This window comes from Seriola aureovittata, chromosome 11 (genome assembly GCF_021018895.1).
Source record: "Seriola aureovittata isolate HTS-2021-v1 ecotype China chromosome 11, ASM2101889v1, whole genome shotgun sequence".
Classification (NCBI taxonomy): Eukaryota; Metazoa; Chordata; class Actinopteri; order Carangiformes; family Carangidae; genus Seriola; species Seriola aureovittata.
The window spans coordinates 1,263,876-1,290,211 of record NC_079374.1 but is presented as its reverse complement, the minus strand read 5'-3'; the positions used below and the strand labels follow the sequence as shown (position 1 = coordinate 1,290,211).

Genomic DNA, 26,336 nt, shown 5'->3' with positions numbered 1-26,336 from the left:
CCCTCCCTCAGACCCTGAGAACACAAACAAGACAACTGTTAACCCTCGAATGAAGGTCACAAACAAAAACACTGCGGGACCTGACGTGGAAAACACACACAACCATGAACCATTTCCACCTGACCAGTCCGTCCTCGTCTCTGTTCTGGTTCCACAGTGGAGCAGTCCAACCAAACCACGTCAAAGCAACCTTTACTTTATCATTACGTCGTGACTTCGTTTTCAAAATGTTGTCACTTTTTATAAAAAAAATTTTTAGCAAAAAATTACAACGAATTTAATCTTCAAATATTTGATTTGGAGGAGGAGTTTCAGCATCAGAGGTAGACAACAGGTAAAGGAGAGCGGCTGGTCTCACCAGGACACATGGAGTATCAGGCTCTTCATGGTACTGGATGATCCTCTGCTCTCTGCTCTCCTGCAACAACAGGAACAGGGCGGTACATCAGGCTGATGCTACACGTGTAGCATCTGATTAGCTTAGCTGCGGTTCAGCGGAGCCGCAGCTGCACTTTAATGTTAATATCTTATTTCAAGTACAGTTTTTAACTTTATTTTCTTTATTTTTGTTTGAAATGCAGCTTTTATAAAATATATATGTACACAAAGACACACTTTGATATACAGTACATGAATCTACAACTCAGCTTCATTAGTGATTAATCTGCTGATTATCTTCTGCAGTAATTATTGAACTGTTTCAAACGATCTGATACTGTAATCAGAGCCGACAAAGATCAGCATGCAGCCAACATCTGGATTTTCTGCTTGAAACCACTAAAACAATGAATTGATTATCAAAATAGTCGTCCAACTAAACTAATCAATTAAGACAAAAAATGTCTAGATTAATGCAGGAGGACATGATTGATTTGTTAGGTGTGACGCCTCCACTACACTAAAAGCGCTGGTGACCACAGGGGGGCGTCCTCCTACAACATACAGCTTGAGCTGGACACAGAGGCATGCTGGGAAACACCAGCCTGAGAGAGGTTGTGTTTTTATGTAATTAATCAGCAGCTACTTTGATCTTCGATTATTCATTTATCAAACACAAATATCACATATTCTTTATCTGTTTGATTAGAAACTGAAGTGAAACTGTTTTCACTAGGTTTTATGACATTAATAATAATAATAACTTTATTTATAGAGCACTTTTCATACAAGAGATGCAGCTCAAAGTGCTTTACAATAAATAACAATCAAACTGTCCAATAAAATGAGGGCAGATTGAAGGACAGTGAAATACATTGATAAAGATGATAAAATGTGTAAATGAAAATAAAAACAAACCAATAAAATCAAACGATCAAAAGAAATAATCAATCAACCATCATTGTAGCTAATAAAAGTGATTTATGAAAGCAGAAAGGTGATTGTGGTGACGATAGAGCAGCAGGGGATTATGGGATGGCTGATTTGTAAACACCCACGGATTCAAACTGGTCATTTCTGCGCTGGAATGAAAAAGCAGGAAGACACTGACACTGTTGCACAACTTCCTCAAAGAAACTGAACCGTTCACACGTGAAGAAGAACAGCTGATGTCTTCAGTGTGAACCAGCGACCGTCACAGAAACATCTGCATCTTCGTTTCATGACAACGGCCAACGTGTGTGTGTGTGTGTGTGTGTGTGTGTGTGTGTGTGTGTGTGTGTGTGTGTGTGCGTGTGCGTGTGCGTGTGCGTGTGCGTGTGTGTGTGTGTGTGTGCACTACGAGAGCGAAGCCCGGCTGTGTGGACTAAATGTGTGTTTTCATGTCACCACAGTTTCTCTCATCAAACGAGCGTCTTCCGAGTTTTTCATCAAACTCAGAGACGGCTCATTTTCAGACGATTGATTGTTGCCGCCGGTTTATCACCGTTTTAGCTTGAGTGTCCGTACGTCCCGTTCTCGTGGACGCCGTATCTCAGTAACCTCTTCAAATTTGGCACAAACACTCACGAGGACTCAAGGATGAAATGATTAGATTTCAGTGGTCAAAGGTCAAAGTTTCATCATCTCTCACATACCAAGCTTCGATTGGACCTGAGGCCAGTGATAAAAGGACTATGATGACACGGCAGGTTCTTGACCAATCAGTGCAGGCGTCATTATCACCCCGTGTGAATGAGGTAAAAGCCAGCAAGACAAAGACTGTTGTTGAGACACTGTTTTACTGCATCCTTATCTCTAGAACATCAGTGTGAACAGCCTACCTGTGATAAAGTGTCACCTGTGGTTCAGGTAAATCAAGGCCTTCACATGAAGCCACTGTAAATCTTCAATCGAAAGGAGTAAAGGTCTGTTGCAGACAAATAATAATATACTACCACTTCTTAGACCTGGTTCATCTAAACAACTTGGACTTACTTGGACTTTATTGGTGCTTTGATGATAGTGGAAGAGCCTGATTGGTCTGTATGGTTAATGATGACTGATCAAAAGGATCAATCATTTCCTATGAAGTCCGGTCTTGGGTTTTTCTCACTCACCCCCATGTGGCGGCTGCTGGGGTCGGGGTCCAGGTAGTGAGGGTTGATGTTGAAGGGGACGAGGCCGATGGCGGAGAAGGACGGAGGATAGACGATGGGCATGTCGTTGGTGGTGTTGATGCTGACGGTGGCCACGTTGGTGCCGGCACTGGAGCCCATGTAGGGGACGCCATCCTGGGGGGGGGGGGCATAAAGGAGGGAAGGATGATAAGGAAAGAGGTGTCAGTCATTAAGTCTGTTTTGAGACACTGAGTTGTTGTTGAGAAAGTTTCTCATCATAATGATTCACAGGATCTAAAACTATTTTTATGCCTCTACAGCGACAGCAGACGGAGCAGGAGCCATATTGTTTTGAGGTTGTCCGTCCGTCCCATTACTCAAGACACAAATGTTTAATATTTTCTCTGACTCTAGATAAACTGATGTAATCTGGAACTAGTCTGAGAGGCAGAGGGATACGACCACAAGGTTGAAATACTAGTTCTAACTGTTTCTGTGCTTCAGTTTTTGGCTGATGTTGACACATCTGCGCTCAGCTGATATCGGCCTCACCTCCAGCACTCTCCTCCTGATCTCCGTCACCACCTTGTTGTCATAGAGACTCTTCAGCAGCCGGAAAGTGTTACCTCCTCCTGCGAAACACACGACCATGATTATATGACGTGACCACGCTGCGGACGAACTGAGAGGACGGGCTGCTGTGAGGAGTGAAGGACAGGACGCAAGAAAGCAAGGGAGGAGGAGGGAGGGAAGGAGGAGTGATAGGAAGTAAGGAAAGGAAGAAGATGAAAAAAAGAAACGGGGCAAAGAAAAGGAAAAACGAAAAAGGGGAAGCTCGTACTCTTCCTCACCTATAAAAATGCCTTCAGCCTTCCTCACGGCGTCGACGGGGTCCGAGGCCTCGTGGATGCCGTCCACCTCATAACCTGCAGGGGCCGAACACCTTTCAGTTCAATCAGTCTGTCCTGATTATGTCACACACACACTCACACACACACTCACACACACACACACACACATCACACACACACTCACACACACACTCACACACACACTCACACACTACACTCACACACACACTCACACACCACACACACCTACACTCACACACACATACACTCACACACACATACACTCACACACACACATACACTCACACACACACCACTCACACACACACACTCACACACACACACCTACACTCACACACACCTACACTCACACACACACACTCACACACACCTACACTCACACACACACACACTCACACACACACACTCACACACACACACCTACACTCACACACACCTACACTCACACACACCTACACTCACACACACCTACACTCACACACACATACACTCACACACACACACTCACACACACCACACTCACACACTCACACACACATACACTCACACACACCTACACTCACACACACACACTACACTCACCACACACACCTACACTCACACACACAACCTACACTCACACACACCTACACTCACACACACCTACACTCACACACACATACACTCACACACACATACACTCACACACACACACACCTACACTCACACACACACACTCACACACACACACCTACACTCACACACACCTACACTCACACACACACACTCACACACACATACACTCACACACACCTACACTCACACACACACACCTACACACACATACACTCACACACACATACACTCACACACACATACACTCACACACACACACCTACACACACATACACTCACACACACCTACACACACACTCACACCACACACACACACTCACACAACACACATACACTCACACACACCTACACTCACACACACACACCTACACACACACATACACTCACACACACATACACACACACACACACACACACACAACACTCACACACTCACACACACACACACACACACTCACACACACACACTCACACCACACACACACTCACACACACTCACACAACACACACACACACTCACACACACACACACACTCACACACACACACACACACTCACACACACACACTCACACACACACACACACACACACACACACACACACACACACACTCACACACACTCACACACACACACTCACACACACACACTCACACACACACACACACCACACACACACACACACACACACTCACACACACACACTCACACACACCTACCCAGAGTCTTAAACTTGTCCCTGGCGGTTTTGGTGTAGGCGTGTCTGTCGTGAAGAGCATAAGGAACGAACAGAACTCTCTTCACATCCCTGAAAGACACAAACCACCAGTCGCCATGTTTGTCAACGTGCAGCTCCGGTTTCATTAGATTAACATTATAATAGTGATGGTAACGATAATGGATGAAATCTTTGTTCCATTCACACTCATATGCCGAGTCTCTCCACACCAATCTGGTATTTTAATGATCCTTTAATACAAAGGATTAAAACACTAATAATGAACTGCTGCTTGTGTGCCGAACATGACTACTGATTTACATTTCACTATCAAACCTATCCAAAGAGAAATGTATGTTTGCTGATGAATATGGAGATTTTAGATTTCCCACACAGCAGTAACACTGATTCTGTTTTAACACACAGATGTTTGTCTTAAATACTTTGTCCATGTTCTAATTACACTCCAATGCCAATGAAATCTCTCCACACCAAACTCCATTGTAAAATCTGGCATTTTAATGATAAGTTACTATGAACTAAACCTGACATATTAACATAATTTAAGTTTGTTTTTTTCAATTAAACATTTATAACATAGTACTACCTGTATGCCGAACTTTACAAGAAAACTAGTGGTACACAGAAGATATTGAGCCTTGATCATAGAGAGATGAATCTTTGCTTAAAGAAAGTTGAAATATTTAATTGTTAATTTTTTGAACGGAATTCGCTGTTTGATTTTTCCGCACCTTGACACCGTGACACTGTGACTTACTTCCCGAAGAAGTGAGAGATGTGCTGCTGACAGTGGTCCAGGTATCCGCTGCCGTGCAGCGTGGAGTTGGACACCAGCAGGAGTCTCCTCTTCATCTCTGGGCAGCAGGTGAACACGGAGGACAAGCCGCGGAGCTGCGGGGTCACAGTTCAGCTGTGAATCCGCTGACAGCAGCTCTCTGACGGGCAGGAAACACTGATATCACCCCTGAGGGATTCAGCTTTAAACCCCGCTGTCAGCTCTCACACCAAATCCCAGCTGGACTTTTCTACTTCGAAGTTTCACTTTCACCCAATCAAAGACTTTGTATCAAAAGTAGAGTTTCATGTTCCACCGGCGGCGACAACAACTTCCGGCCCAAGTCTTTCTTTTTCAGAATAAAAGCATCTCTTTTTCTTCTTCTTGATGTTTTTTAAGCTGTTGGCGGTGAATTACCGCCACCAACTGGTCAGAATAAGAATTATTATTATTTTCAAATGTTTCATTATTCAAAACATTTTCCATTTCAATTATTAAAACTATTAAACATTGAAAATGGAGGAAACAGTCATAACTTCTGAGGTAAAATACATAGTAAAATATGAACAATACCATGAAATTAAAATGATATACATGTTACATATCAATAAGGATAATAAAGAAAATAGTAAAACAAAAGTATTTCAAAAGGACTGACTATATACATAAGGGTAAACAAAAACAGATATTAAATGAAAATATTTAAGGCTTCACAAGTTTCTACTGTTTTTATTGCTTTATTTCTTTAGTGCGTGTAGTGAATCAAAACAGCGTCCGACTATTATTTGGAATTGTTGAATGTGTGGTTTCATTTTAGTTCATTTGTATTTTCCATATAAAATAGAGATTAAAAATAAATGTTTATATTTTTACAATCAATGTCATTCTTATCAAAAAAAATGTAACGTCTCTTTTTTCTAAATTAATAGTTGAACCAGCTTGTCAGCTTCTTAAAGAAAAATTATACATCTAACCAAAACTATTTCATAACTATGCTCAGGTTTGTAATTGCAAAAAACAATAGTCTTGAAAGCACCACGTGTACAGGACAAATCAAGTGTATAATTTTAAATGAAACTTTTCCAATTTACTTAATAACCCAATGTTTCTTATTATGGTTCCAAACGTTTTTTCCATTTAAAGTCTCCTGATATGACTGTTATTACATTTTTTTGTCCGTGAAGCATCTGACAAAGCTTTGCAGACATAAACACATAAAAGCGAGCCGGAGTGATGTCATAAATCTGCGTCCAGGTGTCAAGCTGAGCAAGAGGTTTTGACTTTAACTAATCAACCATGACTGAAAAATAACGTCAGAGGTTTGACTGGAGCTCGTGGGAAACCCATAAAATGTTGCTGCTGGGCATCAAACCTGTGAAGTTAAAAATAGAAACACAGTATTGTGTGTGTGTGTGTGTGTGTGTGTGTGTGTGTGTGTGTGTGTGTGTGTGTGTGTGTGTGTGTGTGTGTGTGTGTGTGTGTGTTCACTGATCCCTCGTATCACTCAGCTTTCATTATGACCTGACTAACGAGCTGGAATAAGCCTGTTAGTGTTCACCCTCCATTTCAGCTTCACTTTGCTTTGTTATCGCTCAATATAATCTCAAGAATAAATACATAAAAAGAAAGTGATGATGATAGTAATACAGAGAAAATTATGAACAGTGGAAATTAAAATAAAATCCTCATATCTTGTGTTCCCTTTTACCCTGTGTAACATTCATGTCATAAAAAATGATGTATAAGTTATGATATTTTTTCTCCTTGTCTCATTTTATTATTAGTTAATTGTTATTATGATTACATATAAATGTTGTCATAATCAATGAGCCTGTTGAAACTGATAAAAACAGTCATAATAATGATGATACTACTACTACTACTACTAATAATAATAATGATAATTACAATATGATGACAGGTCATACATTTACATACTGAGCAAATAAATGTCTCTGAGCAAAATATAAAATAAAAATTATAATGAAATAAATGAATAAAATCAGACAGACATGGCATTTTATTTATAATTTTAAAAAATTAAATTATTTATTTTTGTTATGTATTTATCAAATTCATCACATAGATATTGTTAGTCTATGTGCATATATAATTTTTACTATGGGCATTTCATATATGTCACACATAATACCCATATATGATGATGCTGATATATGATTCTATATAGAAATTATATATATATATATATATATATATATATATATATATATATATATATACATATAGTAGTACTGGTATATATATTCATATTCATATTGTATGGGTGAACATGTTCCAATAATCGATGAATGGTTGGTAAATGTTTGAAATCCAACACCTCTGGGTTTCACCCCGGGAACCAGCAGAGATCTGCCGCAGAGAGTCAGTGGAAACACGCAGCCAGAGAGGCAGCAGCAGCGGCGGCAGCGGTGGGCGGTGCTAAACCACATCTGGATGAAAAACATCTGGATTTCTCTCTGAGCATACATGACCGACCGACAGACTGACGGACGGACTGACCGAGCGCCCCTGAGTTTCTCCGGCTGACTTTGCCCGCAGATGATGGCTCGGTGCTGGACGTTTTGGACCGGGATCCTAGTCCTCATGACCGCCGGTGAGTGCTGCCTGATCTCCGGACTTCTTTCTTTCTTTTCCTCGGGGCTGTTTGCGGAGGTTTGGAGGGAGGGAAGGAGGGAGGGAGGGATGGAGCGAAGACGTTTGGTTTTGGAGAAAGTTCAAATTAAACAGATTACAGTGTAAAAACAATAGGGACCTTTTCAAGTTATAGTTCTGTTCAAGTAAAAGTTTTCTCAGCTTCATAAAGAATCAGTACTGGAACTACATGAAGCTGATAGTTGGCTACTTGTGTACTTGTACTTCATGAAGGACTGGTACTTGTAATGTAACAGTGTAGTACTGGTTCTGGTAAATTAGTGGAGGCTCAAGTTCTTATTCCAGCATCATGCAAGTGCTGAGTTCACACCAGACGTCACAAGGCAAAGTGACTCCATCATGGTTTGTTGTTTGGTGAGTTCTTCCCACAGCGAGCAAGGTCCAGGTCCAGGTCTTTAACTGAGAGACTGAGCTTCAGTCCAGAGTCCTGATCTGAGCTCACTGTGGTCAGCTCAGATATTGACCTTTGAAAGCTTTGATCAGTGATCAGTAACAGTCAGAGGAACAAAAACACATTTCTGTAAATTAACAACAGTAACTGCTAAGCAAACAAAACGAGACAAAGAACAATCAAAAAAGGACACAAAGTGACTACAAAGAGACACGAGGTGACTACAAAGAGACACGAGGTGACTACAAAGAGACACGAGGAGACTACAAAGAGACACGAGGTGACTACAAAGAGACACAAAGTGACTACAAAGAGACACAAAGTGACTACAAAGAGACTCAGAGTGACTACAAAGAGACACGAGGTGACTACAAAGAGACACAAAGTGACTACAAAGAGACACGAGGTGACTACAAAGAGACACAAAGTGACTACAAAGAGACACAGAGTGACTACAAAGAGACACAAGGTGACTATAAAGAGACAAGGTGACTACAAAGAGACACAAAGTGACTACAAAGAGACACAAGGTGACTACAAAGAGACACAAAGTGACTACAAAGAGACACAAAGTGACTACAAAGAGACACAAGGTGACTACAAAGAGACACAAAGTGACTACAAAGAGACACAAAGTGACTACAAAGAGACACGAGGTGACTATAAAGAGACACAAAGTGACTACAAAGAGACACAAAGTGACTACAAAGAGACTCAGAGTGACTACAAAGAGACACAAGGTGACTATAAAGAGACAAGGTGACTACAAAGAGACACAAAGTGACTACAAAGAGACACAAGGTGACTACAAAGAGACACAAAGTGACTACAAAGAGACACAAGGTGACTACAAAGAGACACAAGGTGACTAAAAAGAGACAAGGTGATTACAAAGAGACACAAAGTGACTACAAAGAGACAAGGTGACTATAAAGAGACAAAGTGACTGCAAAGAGACACAAGGTGACTACAAAGAGACACAAAGTGACTACAAAGAGACACGAGGTGACTACAAAGAGACAAAGTGACCACAAAGAGACACAAGGTGACTACAAAGAGACAAAGTGACCACAAAGAGACACAAGGTGACTACAAAGAGACAAAGTGACCACAAAGAGACACAAGGTGACTACAAAGAGACACGAGGTGACTACAAAGAGACACAAAGTGACTACAAAGAGACAAGGTGACTGCAAAGAGACACAAAGTGACTACAAAGAGACACAGAGTGACTACAAAGAGACACAAGGTGACTATAAAGAGACAAGGTGACTACAAAGAGACACAAAGTGACTACAAAGAGACACAAGGTGACTACAAAGAGACACAAAGTGACTACAAAGAGACACAAAGTGACTACAAAGAGACACAAGGTGACTACAAAGAGACACAAAGTGACTACAAAGAGACACAAAGTGACTACAAAGAGACACGAGGTGACTATAAAGAGACACAAAGTGACTACAAAGAGACACAAAGTGACTACAAAGAGACTCAGAGTGACTACAAAGAGACACAAGGTGACTATAAAGAGACAAGGTGACTACAAAGAGACACAAAGTGACTACAAAGAGACACAAGGTGACTACAAAGAGACACAAAGTGACTACAAAGAGACACAAAGTGACTACAAAGAGACACAAGGTGACTACAAAGAGACAAGGTGATTACAAAGAGACACAAAGTGACTACAAAGAGACAAGGTGACTATAAAGAGACAAAATGACTGCAAAGAGACACAAGGTGACTACAAAGAGACACAAAGTGACTACAAAGAGACAAGGTGACTACAAAGAGACAAAGTGACCACAAAGAGACACAAGGTGACTACAAAGAGACAAAGTGACTACAAAGAGACAAAGTGACTACAAAGAGACAAAGTGACCACAAAGAGACACAAGGTGACTACAAAGAGACACGAGGTGACTGCAAAGAGACACAAAGTGACTACAAAGAGACACGAGGTGACTGCAAAGAGACACAAAGTGACTACAAAGAGACACGAGGTGACTGCAAAGAGACACAAGGTGACTACAAAGAGACACGAGGTGACTGAAAAGAGACACAAAGTGACTGCAAAGAGACACAAAGTGACTACAAAGAGACACGAGGTGACTACAAAGAGACACGAGGTGACTACAAAGAGACACAGAGTGACTACAAAGAGACACAAAGTGACTACAAAGAGACTCAGAGTGACTACAAAGAGACACGAGGTGACTGAAAAGCGTGTCTCTTTCTGTCTGGGTGTGCTCCTGTACAGGAGGAGTAGGGGTCTAGGTTTCAGGTCTAAGCGCTGTCTTGTAGTCCCTCCATGGATTCAGATCAGGACTCAGGTCGGATCCACCTGTAAATTATTCATCAAGATTCAACAGTATCAGGAAACAGTTTGTCCTCTTGTCTGAGATGAAACAGCAGCTGTGACAAACATGAAGCTTGAAGAGAGGGAAACAGGTGATGATGATGAGGCTGAACCTTCCTCACATTAATACATGAACATTTTACTCATCAGTTACACAGTGAGAAAAAAGCCTGATCCAGGATTTACAAATACACCCAGCCATCCTCCACTGTGGCCACATCTGAGTCCCAGTAGGAACCAGTCAGTTTGACTGGTTCCTTAAACCTGCAGTAGCATTAAGATTTGTCTTCTTTGGAACCAATAAGTCCAGAACAAAGCCCCCACCGAGGGCTCATGTGTGGGGGTCCAGGGATGGTCGACAGTGGACCAAACCACTGAGGCAGAAGAGGAGACTTATTATTTTACTTAACTTATTTACTTATTTACTTATCATATTATTTTGAATCTATAATTAGCAGCAGTGTGTTTAATGCAAATTTTTTTTTGTATATATTGCTATGTTTAAAGGGATATATTGATGGGGACAATTCTCAGTTTCTCTCAGAAAGTGTGTGTGTGTGTGTGTGTGTGGGGGGGGGGGGGGGGGGGGGGGGGGGGGTCCAGACCCCCTGTTCCCCCTGTAATCTCTACCCATGGTTGGATGGATTGTCGTGAAACTTTGTACAGATGTTCATGTTCATGTTCCCCTCAGGATGAACCATAATAACTCTATTATCTCTACTACTACCACGATTGTGTTCACTTCTAATTAGAAAATGTTCACATGCTAACATGCTAAGCTAAGATGATAAACAAGGTAAACATAAAGCCAAGGTCACTTCATATAAATTCAACCTTAATCACAAGCAGCTGGGTGGGAATACATCTGATAAAATGAATTGACCTGCTACAAATATATAATAATATAATATAATAATATAATAATATAACAACAACAGACGCTAATCTAAGCTAACAGGTTCGAATGACGTGTTCTTCCTGTTCTAGTGAAGAGTGATTTTAAAGAGGAGTGAGCTGAACTGACTGAGAGGAAAAAGCTTCCTATTATATCACATCTAACAAAGAGCGAGTGTATCTGAAACGTCTTATGAATAGCCCACGCGCGCACACACACACACACACACACACACAACACACACACACACACACACACACCACACAGATACACTGGCGTCTTGCCGTTGTCTTAAGATGTTGGAGAGGAGAGAGACTGGCACTGAAAGAAAGTGTGTGTTTGTGTGTTTGTGCTTCATTTGTGCTAATGAGGACAGAGAGGTGACGTGGAGATGGCCTGATGACTCCTCACACACACACAAACACACACATTCATCATCATTAGTGCAGCTGAGGATGTGCTCTGCTGTTAAGACTCAGTCGCTCCAGAACGTGGTCCAGCAGAATCCCTGTGTGTGCCTCAGTATCTGGTTGGAGCAGTGACCTCTGACCTGTGACCTGTGACCTGGACTGGACAGACATTAGTTCTCATGACTGTTCATGTCTTCAGTGGATACAGAGTCACTGAGGAGGGACAGGGCTAGCTTAGCTTGGTTGCTAACTTACTGCGTGTGAATCATGTCTCAGTTTAAACTCTGACAGAGGTGAGTTAAATTAAATCCCATGGTGACCAGTTCTGCCAGATCCAGATCCAGATCCACCTAACCTTTGTCACCCACTTGTATAAGATGCATATGATATAATGAGTCCTTGGGTTTGCCGTAGATTCAGTCAGATATAATGTGGTCTGCAGCTCACTTTCTTTTTTTCCACCTTTTATTTGTTCACATTTTGGATAATTAAATATGCTGAATCAGCTGCAGGTCATTTTGAATTGATGGATTCATTTCTCCCTTTGTACACAGTTGTATGACCTCACCACTTTGGCGAGTGTCCGTTTATCCACAGTCATATGAAATATGAACCATTTGTATGAAATTTTGTCATAATTTCTTGGGTTAAGTTTAGCGTTAACCCTAACCTTGAGTTATGGCTAAGAGGTTTTATGTTAGGTCACACTGACCTTGACCTTTGACCTTTGACCACCAATGTCTAGTCAGTTCATCCTTGAGTCCAACTGAACGTTTTTAAAGTTCCCTGAAGGTGTCACCAAGACATCGTGTCAGCAAGAATGGGAGGGACGGATGGAAAACCTGAAAACAAAATGGAGACATCTACTGGCTAGAATGTAAAATAGGAAAATATAAACATTTCAAACTATCAGTACAAGGAAAACCATGATTGTATCTCTATTCTAATCAGACCTTTATTGTAATTATTGTAAAAAGAATCAACATATGTCATTGAAAAAATATATTTCAATAAACTTAAAGCATCTATAATAAATTCCCTCTGTTATGTTCGTGCTTCATTGGGAGAAATAAGATCAAAGTCTCGTCAAACTGGAGAAGTTTTAGTTTTCCTTCCATTGCAAATACAACCAGTCACTGTCAATCAGTGTTATTAACCTAAAACTATGAGATATCATTTCTCTCAGAGGTCTCATGTCGCGGTTGCTCCAAAAGTCAAATCGCCACCAAAAGCAGCTTGATTTTTGTTTTTTTATTGAAAATGTCGGGAACAGTTTACATGTGAAGAAACATTACATGTCTTAATTGCTTTTCTATTTGTTCCTGTGGATATGGATGATATATATATTTCAATTTCAATGATGAAAGCGGGAAAGAATGATTTATTATTTGAGAATTTACTCTTATGAGTGTGAACAGTCAGGTGGTACAGACGAGGGGCGCGGCTTCACGTCATCAGTTACGTCATACGTCTAAAATGATACACGCATTGGATCGGTACGCGCTTCACCGGAAATGCGCAGCTGCACTCGACACACACTTCAAAGCCTCGACGACTCACGTGACATCACGGGTGACAGGTGTGTTTACAGGGTCGGAGAAGGGGCTAAACTCCGCGTGTTCATCCGGGACACATGTTTACATCACCGTTTATCGGAGCTGGAGCTGATCAACACCTGAGACTACTGCAGAGTCACGTGACCCGGGAACACTGATTGTTCCTGTTCACACTGATGACAAAAGCCGGATGTTAGCGTGTGTGAGTGTGTGTGTGTGAGTGTGTGTTAACGATAGCGTGTGTGAGCGTGTGTGAGTGTGTGTTAACGTGAGCGTGTGTTAGCGTGTGTGAGCGTGTGTGTTAGCGTGTGTTAGCGTTTGTGAGTGTGTTAGCGTGTGTGAGTGTGTGTGAGTGTGTGTGAGTGTGTGTGAGCGTGAGCGTGTGTGAGCGTGTGTGTTAACGTGAGCGTGTGTGAGCGTGTGTTAGCGTGTGTGAGTGTGTGAGTGTGTGTTAACGTGAGCGTGTGTTAACGTGAGCGTGTGTGAGTGTGTGTTAACGTGAGCGTGTGTGAGCGTGTGTGTGTGTTAACGTGAGTGTGTGTTAACGTGAGCGTGTGTGAGTGTGTGTTAACGTGAGCGTGTGTTAGCGTGTGTGAGCGTGAGTGCGTGTTAGCGTGAGTGCGTGTGTGAGCGCGTGAGAGCGTGTTAGCGTGTGTTAGCGTGTGTTAGCGTGTGTGAGCGTGAGTGCGTGTTAGCGTGTGTGAGCGTGTGTGAGCGTGTGTTAGCGTGTGTTAGCGTGTGTGTTAGCGCGTGTGAGAGCGTGTGTGAGCGTGAGTGCGTGTTAGCGTGTGTGAGCGTGTGTTAACGTGTGTGAGCGCGTGTGAGAGCGTGTGTGAGCGTGTGTGAGAGCGTGTTAACGAGCGTGTGTGAGCGTGTGTTTGCGTGTGTGAGCGTGTGTGAGCGTGTGTTAGCGTGTGTGAGCGTGAGTGCGTGTTAGCGTGAGTGCGTGTGTGAGCGCGTGAGAGCGTGTTAGCGTGTGTGTTAGCGTGTGTGTTAGCGTGTGTTAGCGTGTGTGAGCGTGAGTGCGTGTGTTAGCGTGTGTGTTAGCGCGTGTTAACGTGTGAGAGCGTGTGTGAGTGTGTGAGCGTGTGTGAGAGCGTGTGTGAGTGTGTGAGCGTGTGTGAGAGCGTGTTAACGAGCGCGTGTGAGAGCGTGTTAGCGTGTGTGAGCGTGTGTTAACATGTGTGCGTGAGCGTGTGTTAGCGTGTGTGAGCGCGTGTGAGAGCGTGTTAGCGTGTGTGAGCGTGTTAGCGTGAGTGCGTGTGAGCGCGTGTGAACGTGTGTGGGTGTGTGTGTGAGTGTGTGAGCGTGTGAGTGTTAGCATGTGTGAGTGTGTGTGAGTGTGTGTGTGAGCGTGTGAGTGTGTGTTAGCGTGTGTGAGTGTGTGTTAGCATGTGTGAGTGTGTGTGAGTGTGTGTTAGCATGTGTGAGTGTGTGTTAGCGTGTGTGTGAGTGTGTGTTAGCGTGTGTGTTAGCGTGAGTGTGTGTGAGTGTGTGTTAGCATGTGTGAGTGTGTGTTAGCGTGTGTGAGTGTGTGTGTGTGAGTGTGTGTTAGCGTGTGTGTTAGCGTGTGTGAGTGTGTGTGAGCGTGTGTGAGTGTGTGTTAGCATGTTTGAGTGTGTGTTAGCATGTGTTAGCATGTGTGAGTGTGTGTTAGCATGTGTGAGTGTGTGTGTGTTAGCATGTGTGTGTGTGTGTGTGTTAGCATGTGTGAGTGTGTGTTAGCATGTGTGAGTGTGTGTGAGTGTGTGTTAGCATGTGTGAGTGTGTGTTAGCATGTGTGAGTGTGTGTTAGCATGTGTGAGTGTGTTAGCGTGTGTGTTAGCATGTGTGAGTGTGTGTTAGCATGTGTGAGTGTGTGTTAGCATGTGTGAGTGTGTGTTAGCGTGTGTGAGTGTGTGTGAGCGTGTGTGAGTGTGTGTTAGCATGTGTGAGCGTGTGTTAGCATGTGTGAGCGTGTGTTAGCATGTGTGAGTGTGTGTTAGCATGTGTGAGTGTGTGTTAGCATGTGTGAGTGTGTGTTAGCATGTGTGAGCGTGTGTTAGCATGTGTGAGTGTGTGTTAGCAGGTTTGTTTGTCCAGTGTGAAAGGAGAAAAGGATTCTCTGAGTTCTGCTCCGATGGACATCAGATAAAACAACTTCCTGTAGCTTCATATTAAACAGTGTCAGTCTGATCATGTGACACTCACAGGAAACATGTTTCCTGACAGGAGCTGGACGAAGCTTCATATATGTGTGTGTGTGTGTGTGTGTGTGTGTGTGTGTGTGTGTGTGTGTGTGTGTGTGCGCGCGCGCGCGTGTGTGTGCGTGTATGTGTATATGTGTGTATATGTGTGTGTATATGTATGTATGTATGTGTGTGTTTCTCATAGCGAGGGCCTCCTCCTCCGAGCAGCATGGAGTGTTTCAATTTCCCATGAGCCTTTGAGGGTGGAGTGTTGGATACTAACTTGGCTCTGAAAGTAGATCACTTCTGGCTTCAATTTATTCCTGGAGAAACACACACACACACACACACACGCACACTGCTCTAAACAGACTCACTGCCAGCTTCACACAAAAACATACACAACTGTTACACACATGTAGAGACTCTATTGTCTCTTTCTCTCGCTCTCTCACACACACACACACACACACACACACACACACAACACACACACACACACACTGCTGATTTTAATTACACTGAGCGTTTTGCTTCTCCAGCTCTTTCAGTTTTCTTCCTTTGTCTTCAGCTCTGAGACATCTGGATCAACTCCTGCTGTGTGTGTGTGTGTGTGTGTGTGTGTGTGACACTTAATGAAGTGTTGTGTTTATGTGTACAACCCTGTATGTGTGTGTAAAGTATATATACTCATGTGTTATTGTGTATTTCAATGCTTGTTTATGCAGATATACAACAGGGGTTTCTGAGTGTGTGTGTCTGTTTGTGTGTGTGTGTGTGTGTGTGTGTGTGTGTGTGTGTGTGTTTGTCATCTGGGTATGATCACTGGAGTTGCTGTGATGTGGCCGAGCATCACACACACACACATAAAGCTGAAACACAAATAGTAAAGTACACAACAACACACACAGTAACAGAGAGCTGGGTTGTGTTGTGTGCTGCAGTACAGTTAGCTGCACGCTAACAGTTTTGGCTAATGAGCTTCAGAGGGACACACCCACTTCCTGCTGCATGGTCATCTCATGTGAGGCTGAACGTGGCAGAGCAGATGTCTTACCCCAGCAGCACGTATACACACACACACACACACACACACACATACACACACACACACACAAACACACACACAGACACACGCACACATATATAAGAATATTCAGGTATAATTATAGTGGCAGCTAATGGCGGCAGGAAATGATTTGTTTTACACGTTCCTCCTGGCAGGTTGACCACACCCACTTCAAACTTGGTCAGAAAGTGATTTTTACCTTGATGATGCTTCAGTGTGAAAACTGTGAGTTTCCGTTGAAAGGCGTGACTGTGGCGTCACGGCGACTTTCGATGTTTCGCTACAAAAGTTGTTATAACCCAAACATACATTGTCTGATTTGCTCCGAACGTAACGTGTGATGACGGTCTCACACTGATGACATCTACATGGTAATATGACATCATAGCCAGAGCGCTAACTGAAAACAGGAAGTAGCACTTGAGTTACAATCATCATTTGTTTGAACATCATGTATGTATGTTTGGTGCGTGTTCTCTAGCGCCACATACTGGACTCAAGTGGTAATACAAAACACACAATGCATAATGTCCACAGCCCGAGCAGGAAGTAACATCTTACTCGTAAGGGACACGGCTGCAGTAACCTGTTCTACAGTTTCTTATCCACCATGTCTGACCTCACCTTCCTCTCTTTCACCCTGCAGGTCTTCCAGGTGTCGTCCAGTCTTTCAGCCACCTGAGCTTCAACCTGTGTAAGTGGTGTGAGGTGTCCAGTCCGGTGTGTAAAGACAGCGTCTGCATGAGTAACTGCACCCTGTCGTCCTTCTGCACCGTCATCGAGGAGATCTGCATCGCCATATGGTGAGTGGACCCTGAAGTTATGTTACCTTCATGTGGCGGATGTGACTTTCAGTAGGAGCATTCAGACCATGAGGGAGCAAGAGCTGGATCCCATCTGATTTAAAACATGACCAGTGCTCAGACAGGTTTATTCTTGTTTTTATTCCTCAGCGCTGACGACGGTCAGAGCAGGAGCCATTTTGTTTTCAGATTGTCTGCCTGAATCTCAGTAACACCTGGATGGACCTTCTTCAAATTTGGCACAAACATTCACTAGGACTGAAAGAGGAACTGATTAGAATTTGGTGCCTAAAGGTCAAAGACGAGGTCAGGGTGACCTCGCAAAATGTGGTTCTGGCCTTGTGAATGTGATACCTCGAGAACACAAAAGGTGTTTCGGCGGAGGCGTACAACCGTGAGGCGGTAATTCTAGTTACTTTTAGAGAAACAAGACGTAAGTAAGAGCCGACATGTTTTGTGCAGCAACTCTGTTGTGTTTGTTTGTGTTTGTTTGTTTGTGTTTGTTTGTGTTTGTTTGTGTTTGTGTTTGTTTGTGTTTGTTTGTGTTTGTTTGTGTTTGTTTGTGTTGGTGTGGAAGCTGTGGTGCGGTGTAAACAACCAGTCGGCGTCGGTTTTCCATGTGAACCTGAACAACCATTGACCCTCTGATGCGACCCACAGCAGTGTCTCCTGAAATAGCGCCCCTAGGCACCCCAAGCGTGTCGGACCTTGGTTGTCAAGGTTACAATAATAAATAAACGGACTGTGGTGAGAGCAGCGTACGTAGCCTCGTCGCCATGGTTACTATAGTAACGGTCACGGCTTGGTTAGGTTTAGTTAAGGTTGGTGGTTTGGGTTAAAATAAGTAATTACCTCAACGTTAGATGATCTTTGTTGTCATGGTTACAACATAAACAGCTGGTTTCATATGGGAATCGAACACACGGCTCTCCTGTGTCACATTCATCCGTCCACCACCTCCTCCTCCTGACGTGGACTTTGTCTCTCTTTATACTACGTCACCGACACTTTCCCCTTCGCTCCTGTCATCATTATTACGACCACTAGATGTCGCCTAGCAACAAAACCTAACTATGATGTCACAATAACCTGCTGCTCAGACGACCTTTGGTCTTTAGCTGCTGCTCCTTAGTAAAAGCTCTCGTGGCTCCAGATCCTGGTGTGGGGAGGAAGCAGTTTGAGTTTGGCTGACTGATGTGCACAGACTCCGTCACCTTTCCTTCAAGCTCCTTGTTCAAACTGAATCATTTGGTTTGTAGAGATAATGAGGAAAGTTTCTCATGCTAAAGAGAAACCATCGCCATAGTGACGTTCTCCTGTGTCCCTGAAGTCTTTGTGTTTTGATTCGTCCTCCTGTCTTTGTTTGACTTAGTGACTGAGTGTGTCATCCACTCTGTCCTGGTCTTGTTCTTGTTAAAGACCAAGAAAAAACAACATGTCCTGTCTGTAGCGTGCCATAAAAATGTGGGAGTATTGACAGGCACTGGTTTCCCATGAGCCAGTCCACCACAGTACAGCTAAGCTGCTTCAATATGTTGTTGTCAGCATAATGAAACCTCCTGAGGTGGTTTCTCTCGACTCGCCACTGTGTCAGAAACAGACAAACATTTTTCTTCTGGCTTGTTTTTCCCGTCAGAGCTGAAGCGTGATGACCCTCACCCACTCCACCGCCGTCGCCTCCTCCAGGAGCAGAAAGTTTCTGCTGATTCGTGTCTTTTGTTTGGATAATAGTGCTAGGCTGGGACCCCCACCCCCTTGCTGCACCCCTCTCATTTCCTGTTCACGTCAGCTGGTCCAACCCTCCCAGCTTTCTGCAGGAAACCAGTGATAAGGGAGAAGTGACGGAGAGGAGAGGAGAGGGAGGGAAACAGACGTTTATTCAGGTCAAAGTTGACAGGGATCGAGCTGCTCAGACTGACTGTGCTGAGACACTCAACAAGAAGATGTTTGAATCATATTCACAAATCTTCCTCTCTGAGCTGCACAACCTTCATCTTAAAGCTCCTCCAGTGTAAAGGTCTGTGTCCATGTGTAGTGTGATTATAGATCAGCTCTAGCTTCTATATTAATACTGTGAAAGTATCAAAGCCTCAGTCCACAGAGAAATTTTCCACTTAAGTTTTCCACTTGCAACTGTTTTTATTTGAAGGAAACCTCGCCTCAGACTTGAGGGAAAATCTTAATTTAAGATGTTTTGTACAACTGGCCCCTGAGTTCTGTAACTTTGTGATGTCACAACAAAGCAGTCACCAAGCCCCGCCCACCTGGACCCACCATCCAAACCTGGCAGGATTTGGTTTCTCTGAGTGTTTTTACCTGAAATCTGCTGTATTTTTATTGGATCAGTCAGAAATCAGTCAGCCAATCAGAAGAGAGGCTCAGAGCCTCTTTTTACCACCAATTTTAACTCTTATTTTTCTTCTATTTCTATCACTGCTTTTCATATACTGAATTAGCATGCTAACTGGCTAGCTCCAGCCTCGTCACTGTAGTGTCGAGCCCCACCTGAAGAAGTCCCCCTCCCCCCCCAAATAGCCTCTTTAAAGTCATGCATGTTGTTTTATGTGTTTGTACTTTCCTCTGCTCCTCAGGAGGAAGACCAACGACACAATGACGGTGCACACGATGTGTCATCATCCCGCTCTGCCACTAGAGGGCGTCGACCCCGGCCTGCTGCTCAACTTCACCTCCAGAGAGTGTCACATGGTCCCACAGCCGGCAGAGGACGGAGCCATGATGGTCTGTGGCTGCCAGGGAGAACACGAATGTAACGACAAACTGATCTTCAACAAGGGAGCCAACGGTGAGGGGGGGTGATGGATGGATGGATGGATGAGTCAATAGATGGATGGCTGAATGGACGGATGAATAGATTACAGTATTCTCTCCCCGTTGCTTCAGGGTTCTTCAAGCTGCAGAGTAAAGACGTGATCCCGGTGGTCGTGGTTAGTTTGGTGCCTCCTCTCCTTGTTGCCATAGTTGCCACCGCCGCCTTCTATTTCTACCGCACACACCGCCCTGACAAACCTGGCCCTCCTGCACGCCCCGACTGGCCCACCAAACGCACCCCAGAGCTCTACCAGGCTTTGGACCTGCCATGTGGAGGCCGGGGGTCGGAGGCCAGAGGAGGAGGAGGTGTGATGGCTCCTGGATCTCAGCTGGAGGAGTCTAATGCCAAGGTGTCATCTCTCAACAATGACATCACAGATTGGCAAGGCCAATTGGCCGAACCGCTGCCCATCAAACTGGAGGCCCTGGTGGGGAAGGGGCGCTTCGCTGAAGTGTGGAGGGCGCGCCTGCTGCAGGGCGAGAAGGGCGGGGTTAACAGCTATGAAACCGTGGCAGTGAAGGTGTTTCCCGCTGTGGAGTACGCCTCGTGGAGAAACGAATGCTCCATCTTTTCCGACCCCAAACTGGAGCACGACAACGTGGTGCAGTTCCTGGCGGCTGAAGAGAGGGGTCCGCCCGGTCACACTCTCAGGAAGTACTGGCTGGTCTTGGCCTATCACAGCCTCGGCAACCTGCAGGACTTCCTCACGGCAAACATCCTGAGCTGGGAGGAGCTTGTTGTCATGGCAGGTAGCATCGCTAAAGGGTTAGCTCATCTCCACAGTGACACGACACCCAGCGGGATACCAAAGGTAAATCCAGGCGACAGTCTCTGGAAATCTGGGTTTTGCTGACCTTTTTTCAGCACGTCTACATTTTATTTATTCACTTATATCTCGCCTGTTTCATGGTGAGCTGTGGAGCTTATTGACGGTGCTCGTGGCCGGTTGCCTGTGTTGCTGTAGGTGCCAGTCGCCCATCGGGACCTGAAGAGCAGTAACATCGTGGTGAAGAGCAGGAAGGAGTGCGCTCTATGTGACTTTGGTCTGGCCTTGAGATTGGACCTCTCGCTCACTGTCGATGACTACGCCAACAGTGGACAGGTAAGCTGCTCAGGTTTAGTTGGTCTGTTTCTTCGTGATGTTCAGGTTGTCATTTGATTGGACTCACCTGTATCATCCTGTCCAGGTGGGGACAGCTCGCTACATGGCTCCCGAGGTACTAGAGTCCAGGGTGAACCTGGAGGACCTCGAGGCCTTTAAACAGATGGATGTTTACTCCATGGCTCTGGTCCTCTGGGAAATGGCCTCCCGCTGCCACGCAATCGGAGGTAAGAACCTTTTTGTTGTTTCTGAGCAATATTTTCATGACCCAGTTTATAGTGCATGGCGCTCAGGTGTGAGGTTCATTCAGATGAAGCAGCACAAAGTGAGTTGTTGGTATTTGTTTCTCCAACATCAGTCTGATCATCACTTCATCAGCAACTGAATACTTGACGTCAACGCACAGCAACAAGGAAATAATGGCTAAAATGAAATACAACATTTTGATGAATCACTCTCCAGCCAGTAGATATGTTAGATATGTTCGGATTAGGACATAAACTTTTAATTAGATTGAAGCATCAGTCTGAATCTGACTGATTCTTCTGGCTGTGTGGAAAAAAGATTAAATCTCTGCAGCACCTGAAGGCAGCAGGACTCATACTGATGTGTGTGTGTGTGTGTGTGAACATAATGTGTGTGTGTGTGTGAACATGTGTGTGTGTGAACGTGTGTGTGTGTGTGTGTGTGTGTGTGTGTGTGTGTGTGTGTGAACATAATGTGTGTGTGTGTGTGAACATGTGTGTGTGTGAACGTGTGTGTGTGTGTGTGTGTGTGTGTGTGTGTGTGTGAACATAATGTGTGTGCGTGTGTGTGTGCTGGTGCAGAGGTGGAGAGCTACGAGCCGGCGTTTGGCTCTAAGGTGTGTGAGCAGCCCTGTGTGGACAGTATGAGAGACCTGGTGCTGAGGGACAGAGGACGTCCTGACATCCCCTCAGCCTGGACGCAGCATCAGGTCAGACACACAAACAGCTGCTTTCTTTCCAAACACACAGAGGAACTGACCCCAAGTCAGAGATTCTTACCCATAATGCATTTCAGGACGATGTCATCTCTCTCTCCGCTCTGATACCCCCACATGTTTCGTGTTAAGTACATTAAAAAGTTTTACATTAAATCATCAATAAATAAATTGTGTAAAATCTATAAATAAACCAATAAATTATTAAATAATTGAAGAAGTAACTAAAACATCTCATTATTATGGATTGATATTTCATTGTTTTCTAGTTTTTATTTCATGAATTTACTTCTCAGGACAGTGGTATAGTCACCACCCTCTCACTTTTGAGCCAATCACATGCTCCCAATCGATCACCAATTCCCAACTGATTGATCCATTGAAGGGCATTTGTTTCCTCTGGAAATCATGTTGTTGGGGCCCAGACTGGAGATGAGTTAGAGCCTGGTTTGAAGTGAAGCCTCAGGCAAATAAAACTTTGTCATCTGCGTAGAGATTGACACTGAAGTATTGATGAGGAAGAACTTTGTTATTTGTGTATAATGTAAAAAGTAAAGGTACCAGCACAGACTGCAGTTTAGTAATGTGAATATTTATTTCATTATTACTTATTTTTTTGTTTAATATTGATCACTCTGGGGCTCCACTGGACACTGGCTGTTTTAACATCTTGTCTAACTCCGGTCCTCTGTCCTCCAGGGGATGAGCGTCTTCTGCTCCACCATCACTGAGTGCTGGGATCACGACCCGGAGGCCAGACTGACGGCTCACTGTGTGGTGGAGCGCTTCAACGTCCTGCAGCAGGAGCAGGAGCAGGACCAGGACCAGGACCAGGACCAGGAACTGAGACCAGAAGTTGGCAGACCGGAGGACGAAGAAAGAGCAAAGAACTCTGAGAAACCAGACAATGACCAGGTTCATTCCTCCTCCACTGCTGCTTCCTCACCCTCCTCCTCTTCCTCCCTCCAGGTTCCTAAGCCACAGAGAGACGGTACAGAGGTATCCCATGATTCTCCGGTTCACACTGGTACCGGTTGTGACCTGTTACTGTAACTGGCCTGAAGCAGCCGATAGTGAAGGGACTGAGAAGTAACTAAAAACTGATTCTGTAGTAATTTACATGAGTCTTTAAAATCATGGTGGTGTCATGGTGGAGGTCCGGCTGTAGGGGGGGAATTGTCGGTACTTCCATCACTTTGGTCCAGACTCAAATATCAACAACAACCATCAGATGGATTTCCATAAAACTTTGCACAAACATTCGTTTTCCTCAGAGGATAAATTCTACTGACTTTGTTCGTCCTCTGACTTCTCCTCTGGCGCCACCAGCAGCTTTATATTTTAGGTCCAGACTGAAATATCACAACTGTTAGATGGATTGTGACTTTTCCTCTAGCGCCATCATTTGGTTAAAAACTCTAACTGCAGAACTGATGACACTCCCATCAGCTAAACTAAGATGTTGAACAGGGTCAACATTGATATTTTAGCATTGTCATTGATTGTAACCTGTTAGCATTCAGCTCAAAGCACAACTTAGTGTAAGTATGGTCTTACAGAGCTGTTAGCATGTCGACTTTTAGTCTGGTTATTCACCAGATTTCTGATTTCTACACCTCAGCAGTTTTGTTGTTTTCCCAGCTTCAGGACAATAACCAGAATAAAGGGAAATGCACGTCTCCAGAATATGATGTTTGACGCCAGTGATCACATTTCTCAGCAGTGATGATCCTCAACTCTCCAGAGAAACATTTTGAGTAACCAGGTTATGATTCCTTTCTCCTGTAAGATGATTTCTAATGCAGACACCTGATTAACCAGGATATAACGAGGTCTGACTCACCGGATATACGCTGTGGGTATAAACCTGCAAACTTGCGCCTGTTTCAGGCGGCATTCTCCTCCTGTTCCTCTTCCCCTGCGTGTCACCGTTTTCTAAATCCTCTTTGCTACAGAGAACAGCAACAACCTCAGAGCTTCAGCCTGCACGCTGAAAATGGCCAGTTTTGATGAAGATCTGAATTGTACAATCAGCTCATAGAAATCTGCCATTTTAATGACGTTTTTCGTGTCCCTACGTGTTAACGTTCCTACAAAACAAGTTTCCCTCCGACAGTATTTTGCAGCGGCACCAGAAATACAAACAAACCAAAGTGTTTTTAACCCTATAGCAGAATGCTAATGGGTGCAGAGCATTCTCCAGTGCTAACACAGCTCTGTGGAGAGAGGTCTGACTGTGTGAGACTACCATGCATTTAAACATGTTCTGTCATTACCTGTATAACCTGGTTTCTCTGAGGAACCTGGCTTCTGCATTCAGGCGCAGCGGCGATGCTAACATTCTCAAACTTTGACTCGATGATGGCACTCAAGGAAAAGTCAGAGGGTCAGTGAAGTTATCACAGTTCAGCCTGAGGGGAACATGAACGTCCGAACCACATTTCATCACCGTCATCCAGCAGCTGCTGAGATGTTTCAGTGTGGACCGACCTGCCGCTGACAGGAAGAGGTAAAGTCTGAAACGACTGAAAAGACTCACAGTACGATGGATGTTCTCTCTTTGGGACGTCCTGGACTCTTCACCTGAAGTCCAGAAAGGACAGAAGTGACTGGTGGACTCACCTGTGATCTTCTCCTAGTCGTAGCTCTGCTGGTACAGACGAACACTCACACTGTTGTTGTGTGGAAACGTTTCATTTTGTCGGAGCTGGTCTCCATTTTGTTTTGTTGTGACTGTGATTATTGTTACTTTAACCTTCCTGTATGAACTGTCTGCCTGTGGACGGTGGTTGTATCCGATTAAAAAAACAAATTACAGTGAAGAATTGGTCTGATTTTCCACTTTCAATCACAAACCTCTGCCAAAGATTTAATTATATATCTGATTATTAATTACAGGCTACAGAATTATGTGTGATGTTTTTGTTATTTCTGAGATGTAAGAAATCTTCCAGTGTCCAGATCATTTGTAAATTCAGCCACTAAAAAGACTTTTCTATCAACATGAAACACAAATACTCAAAGTCACTACAGTCTCCAAATGATGTTGCTTTGTAATAAAGTTTGTTTTCTGTAATTAATTACTGAGTATGGATTCTGTCTATAAACACATTTCCATCTATTGTTACATATTTTCACTTTTTCCATAATGTTCTTCACATGGTTTCATCATCTGAGCTTTGACTGGATCTTCTTCTTCTTCAGTGGTTTAATGGCTCATGGTCGACTCATGGTCACAAAGCAGCAGAAGAGGAAACAAGACTGAAGTCAGATTTTACTTTGATGCTTACCTGGAAATTCAGACTCACAGAAAGATGGTTTAAAATAAAAGACCAGAGTCGGAGCAGCCGAATTAGAGATGTCATATTTTTATTACCCATGATGCACCTGAACCTCCCTACAACACCTGGAAACACCTGGTAAGCAGGAAATCTGTGGAGGTCCCTTTTAATCTCCTGTAAACTGCTGTTTAATTTCCTGTCAGTCAGATTTCAGCACACTGTAAAAAAAGAAAATCGTAAAAGAACAGTCAAATGATCGGCAGCAGCAGCTGCCAAACAAAAACAAAAATTAAAGTAAAACATCCTAATTCAAATAGTGTAAAAACAATACATTTACAGAAAGGTTCATTAATTTTT

At 43.8% G+C, this 26,336-nt stretch overlaps 2 protein-coding genes and 1 long non-coding RNA gene across 4 annotated transcripts in view; 2 read left to right on the top strand and 1 right to left on the bottom strand.

The window, feature by feature from the left end:
- The window catches only part of LOC130177124 (uncharacterized), a 4,024-nt gene extending 3,678 nt beyond the window's left edge, over positions 1 to 346 (top strand). The window contains exon 3 of the long non-coding RNA XR_008828970.1: positions 1 to 346. This exon is cut by the window's left edge and continues 85 nt beyond it. This is a non-coding gene — a long non-coding RNA (uncharacterized LOC130177124).
- The window catches only part of si:dkey-69o16.5 (Alpha-aspartyl dipeptidase-like), a 6,177-nt gene extending 336 nt beyond the window's left edge, over positions 1 to 5,841 (bottom strand). Inside the window, exons 1-7 of the mRNA XM_056388578.1 lie at positions 5,461 to 5,841; positions 4,684 to 4,772; positions 3,329 to 3,403; positions 3,030 to 3,109; positions 2,478 to 2,651; positions 359 to 418; positions 1 to 14 (exon numbers count right to left, since the gene is read on the bottom strand). The exon at positions 1 to 14 is cut by the window's left edge and continues 69 nt beyond it. Coding sequence (XP_056244553.1) covers positions 1 to 14; positions 359 to 418; positions 2,478 to 2,651; positions 3,030 to 3,109; positions 3,329 to 3,403; positions 4,684 to 4,772; positions 5,461 to 5,555 — 587 coding nt within the window. The 5' untranslated portion in view covers positions 5,556 to 5,841. The remainder of the gene's footprint in view (positions 15 to 358; positions 419 to 2,477; positions 2,652 to 3,029; positions 3,110 to 3,328; positions 3,404 to 4,683; positions 4,773 to 5,460) is intronic.
- A 2,113-nt stretch (positions 5,842 to 7,954) lies between these two features.
- On the top strand, positions 7,955 to 25,778 carry tgfbr2l (transforming growth factor beta receptor-like). 2 transcript variants are annotated; one of them, XM_056389340.1, is made up of 9 exons: positions 7,955 to 8,092; positions 17,649 to 17,805; positions 19,442 to 19,822; positions 20,397 to 20,608; positions 20,707 to 21,446; positions 21,600 to 21,737; positions 21,823 to 21,964; positions 22,565 to 22,692; positions 23,398 to 25,778. In XM_056389340.1, the coding sequence occupies exons 4-9, from the start codon at positions 20,416 to 20,418 to the stop codon at positions 23,749 to 23,751; spliced, it is 1,695 nt and encodes a 564-aa protein (XP_056245315.1). In that variant the 5' UTR covers positions 7,955 to 8,092; positions 17,649 to 17,805; positions 19,442 to 19,822; positions 20,397 to 20,415; the 3' UTR covers positions 23,752 to 25,778. The 2 variants fall into 2 exon arrangements, with proteins under 2 accessions (XP_056245315.1, XP_056245314.1); XM_056389339.1 differs by lacking the exon at positions 19,442 to 19,822 and having other exon boundaries at positions 7,956 to 8,092.
- Positions 25,779 to 26,336: the final 558 nt, after the last annotated feature.

Coding starts and splice junctions, on each gene's coding strand:
- tgfbr2l (XM_056389339.1), top strand. CDS start 8,038: ATGATGGCTCGGTGCTGGACGTTTTGGACCGGGATCCTAGTCCTCATG. Junction 8,093..17,648: donor CCTAGTCCTCATGACCGCCG/GTGAGTGCTGCC, acceptor TTCACCCTGCAG/GTCTTCCAGGTGTCGTCCAG. Junction 17,806..20,396: donor GAGATCTGCATCGCCATATG/GTGAGTGGACCC, acceptor TCTGCTCCTCAG/GAGGAAGACCAACGACACAA.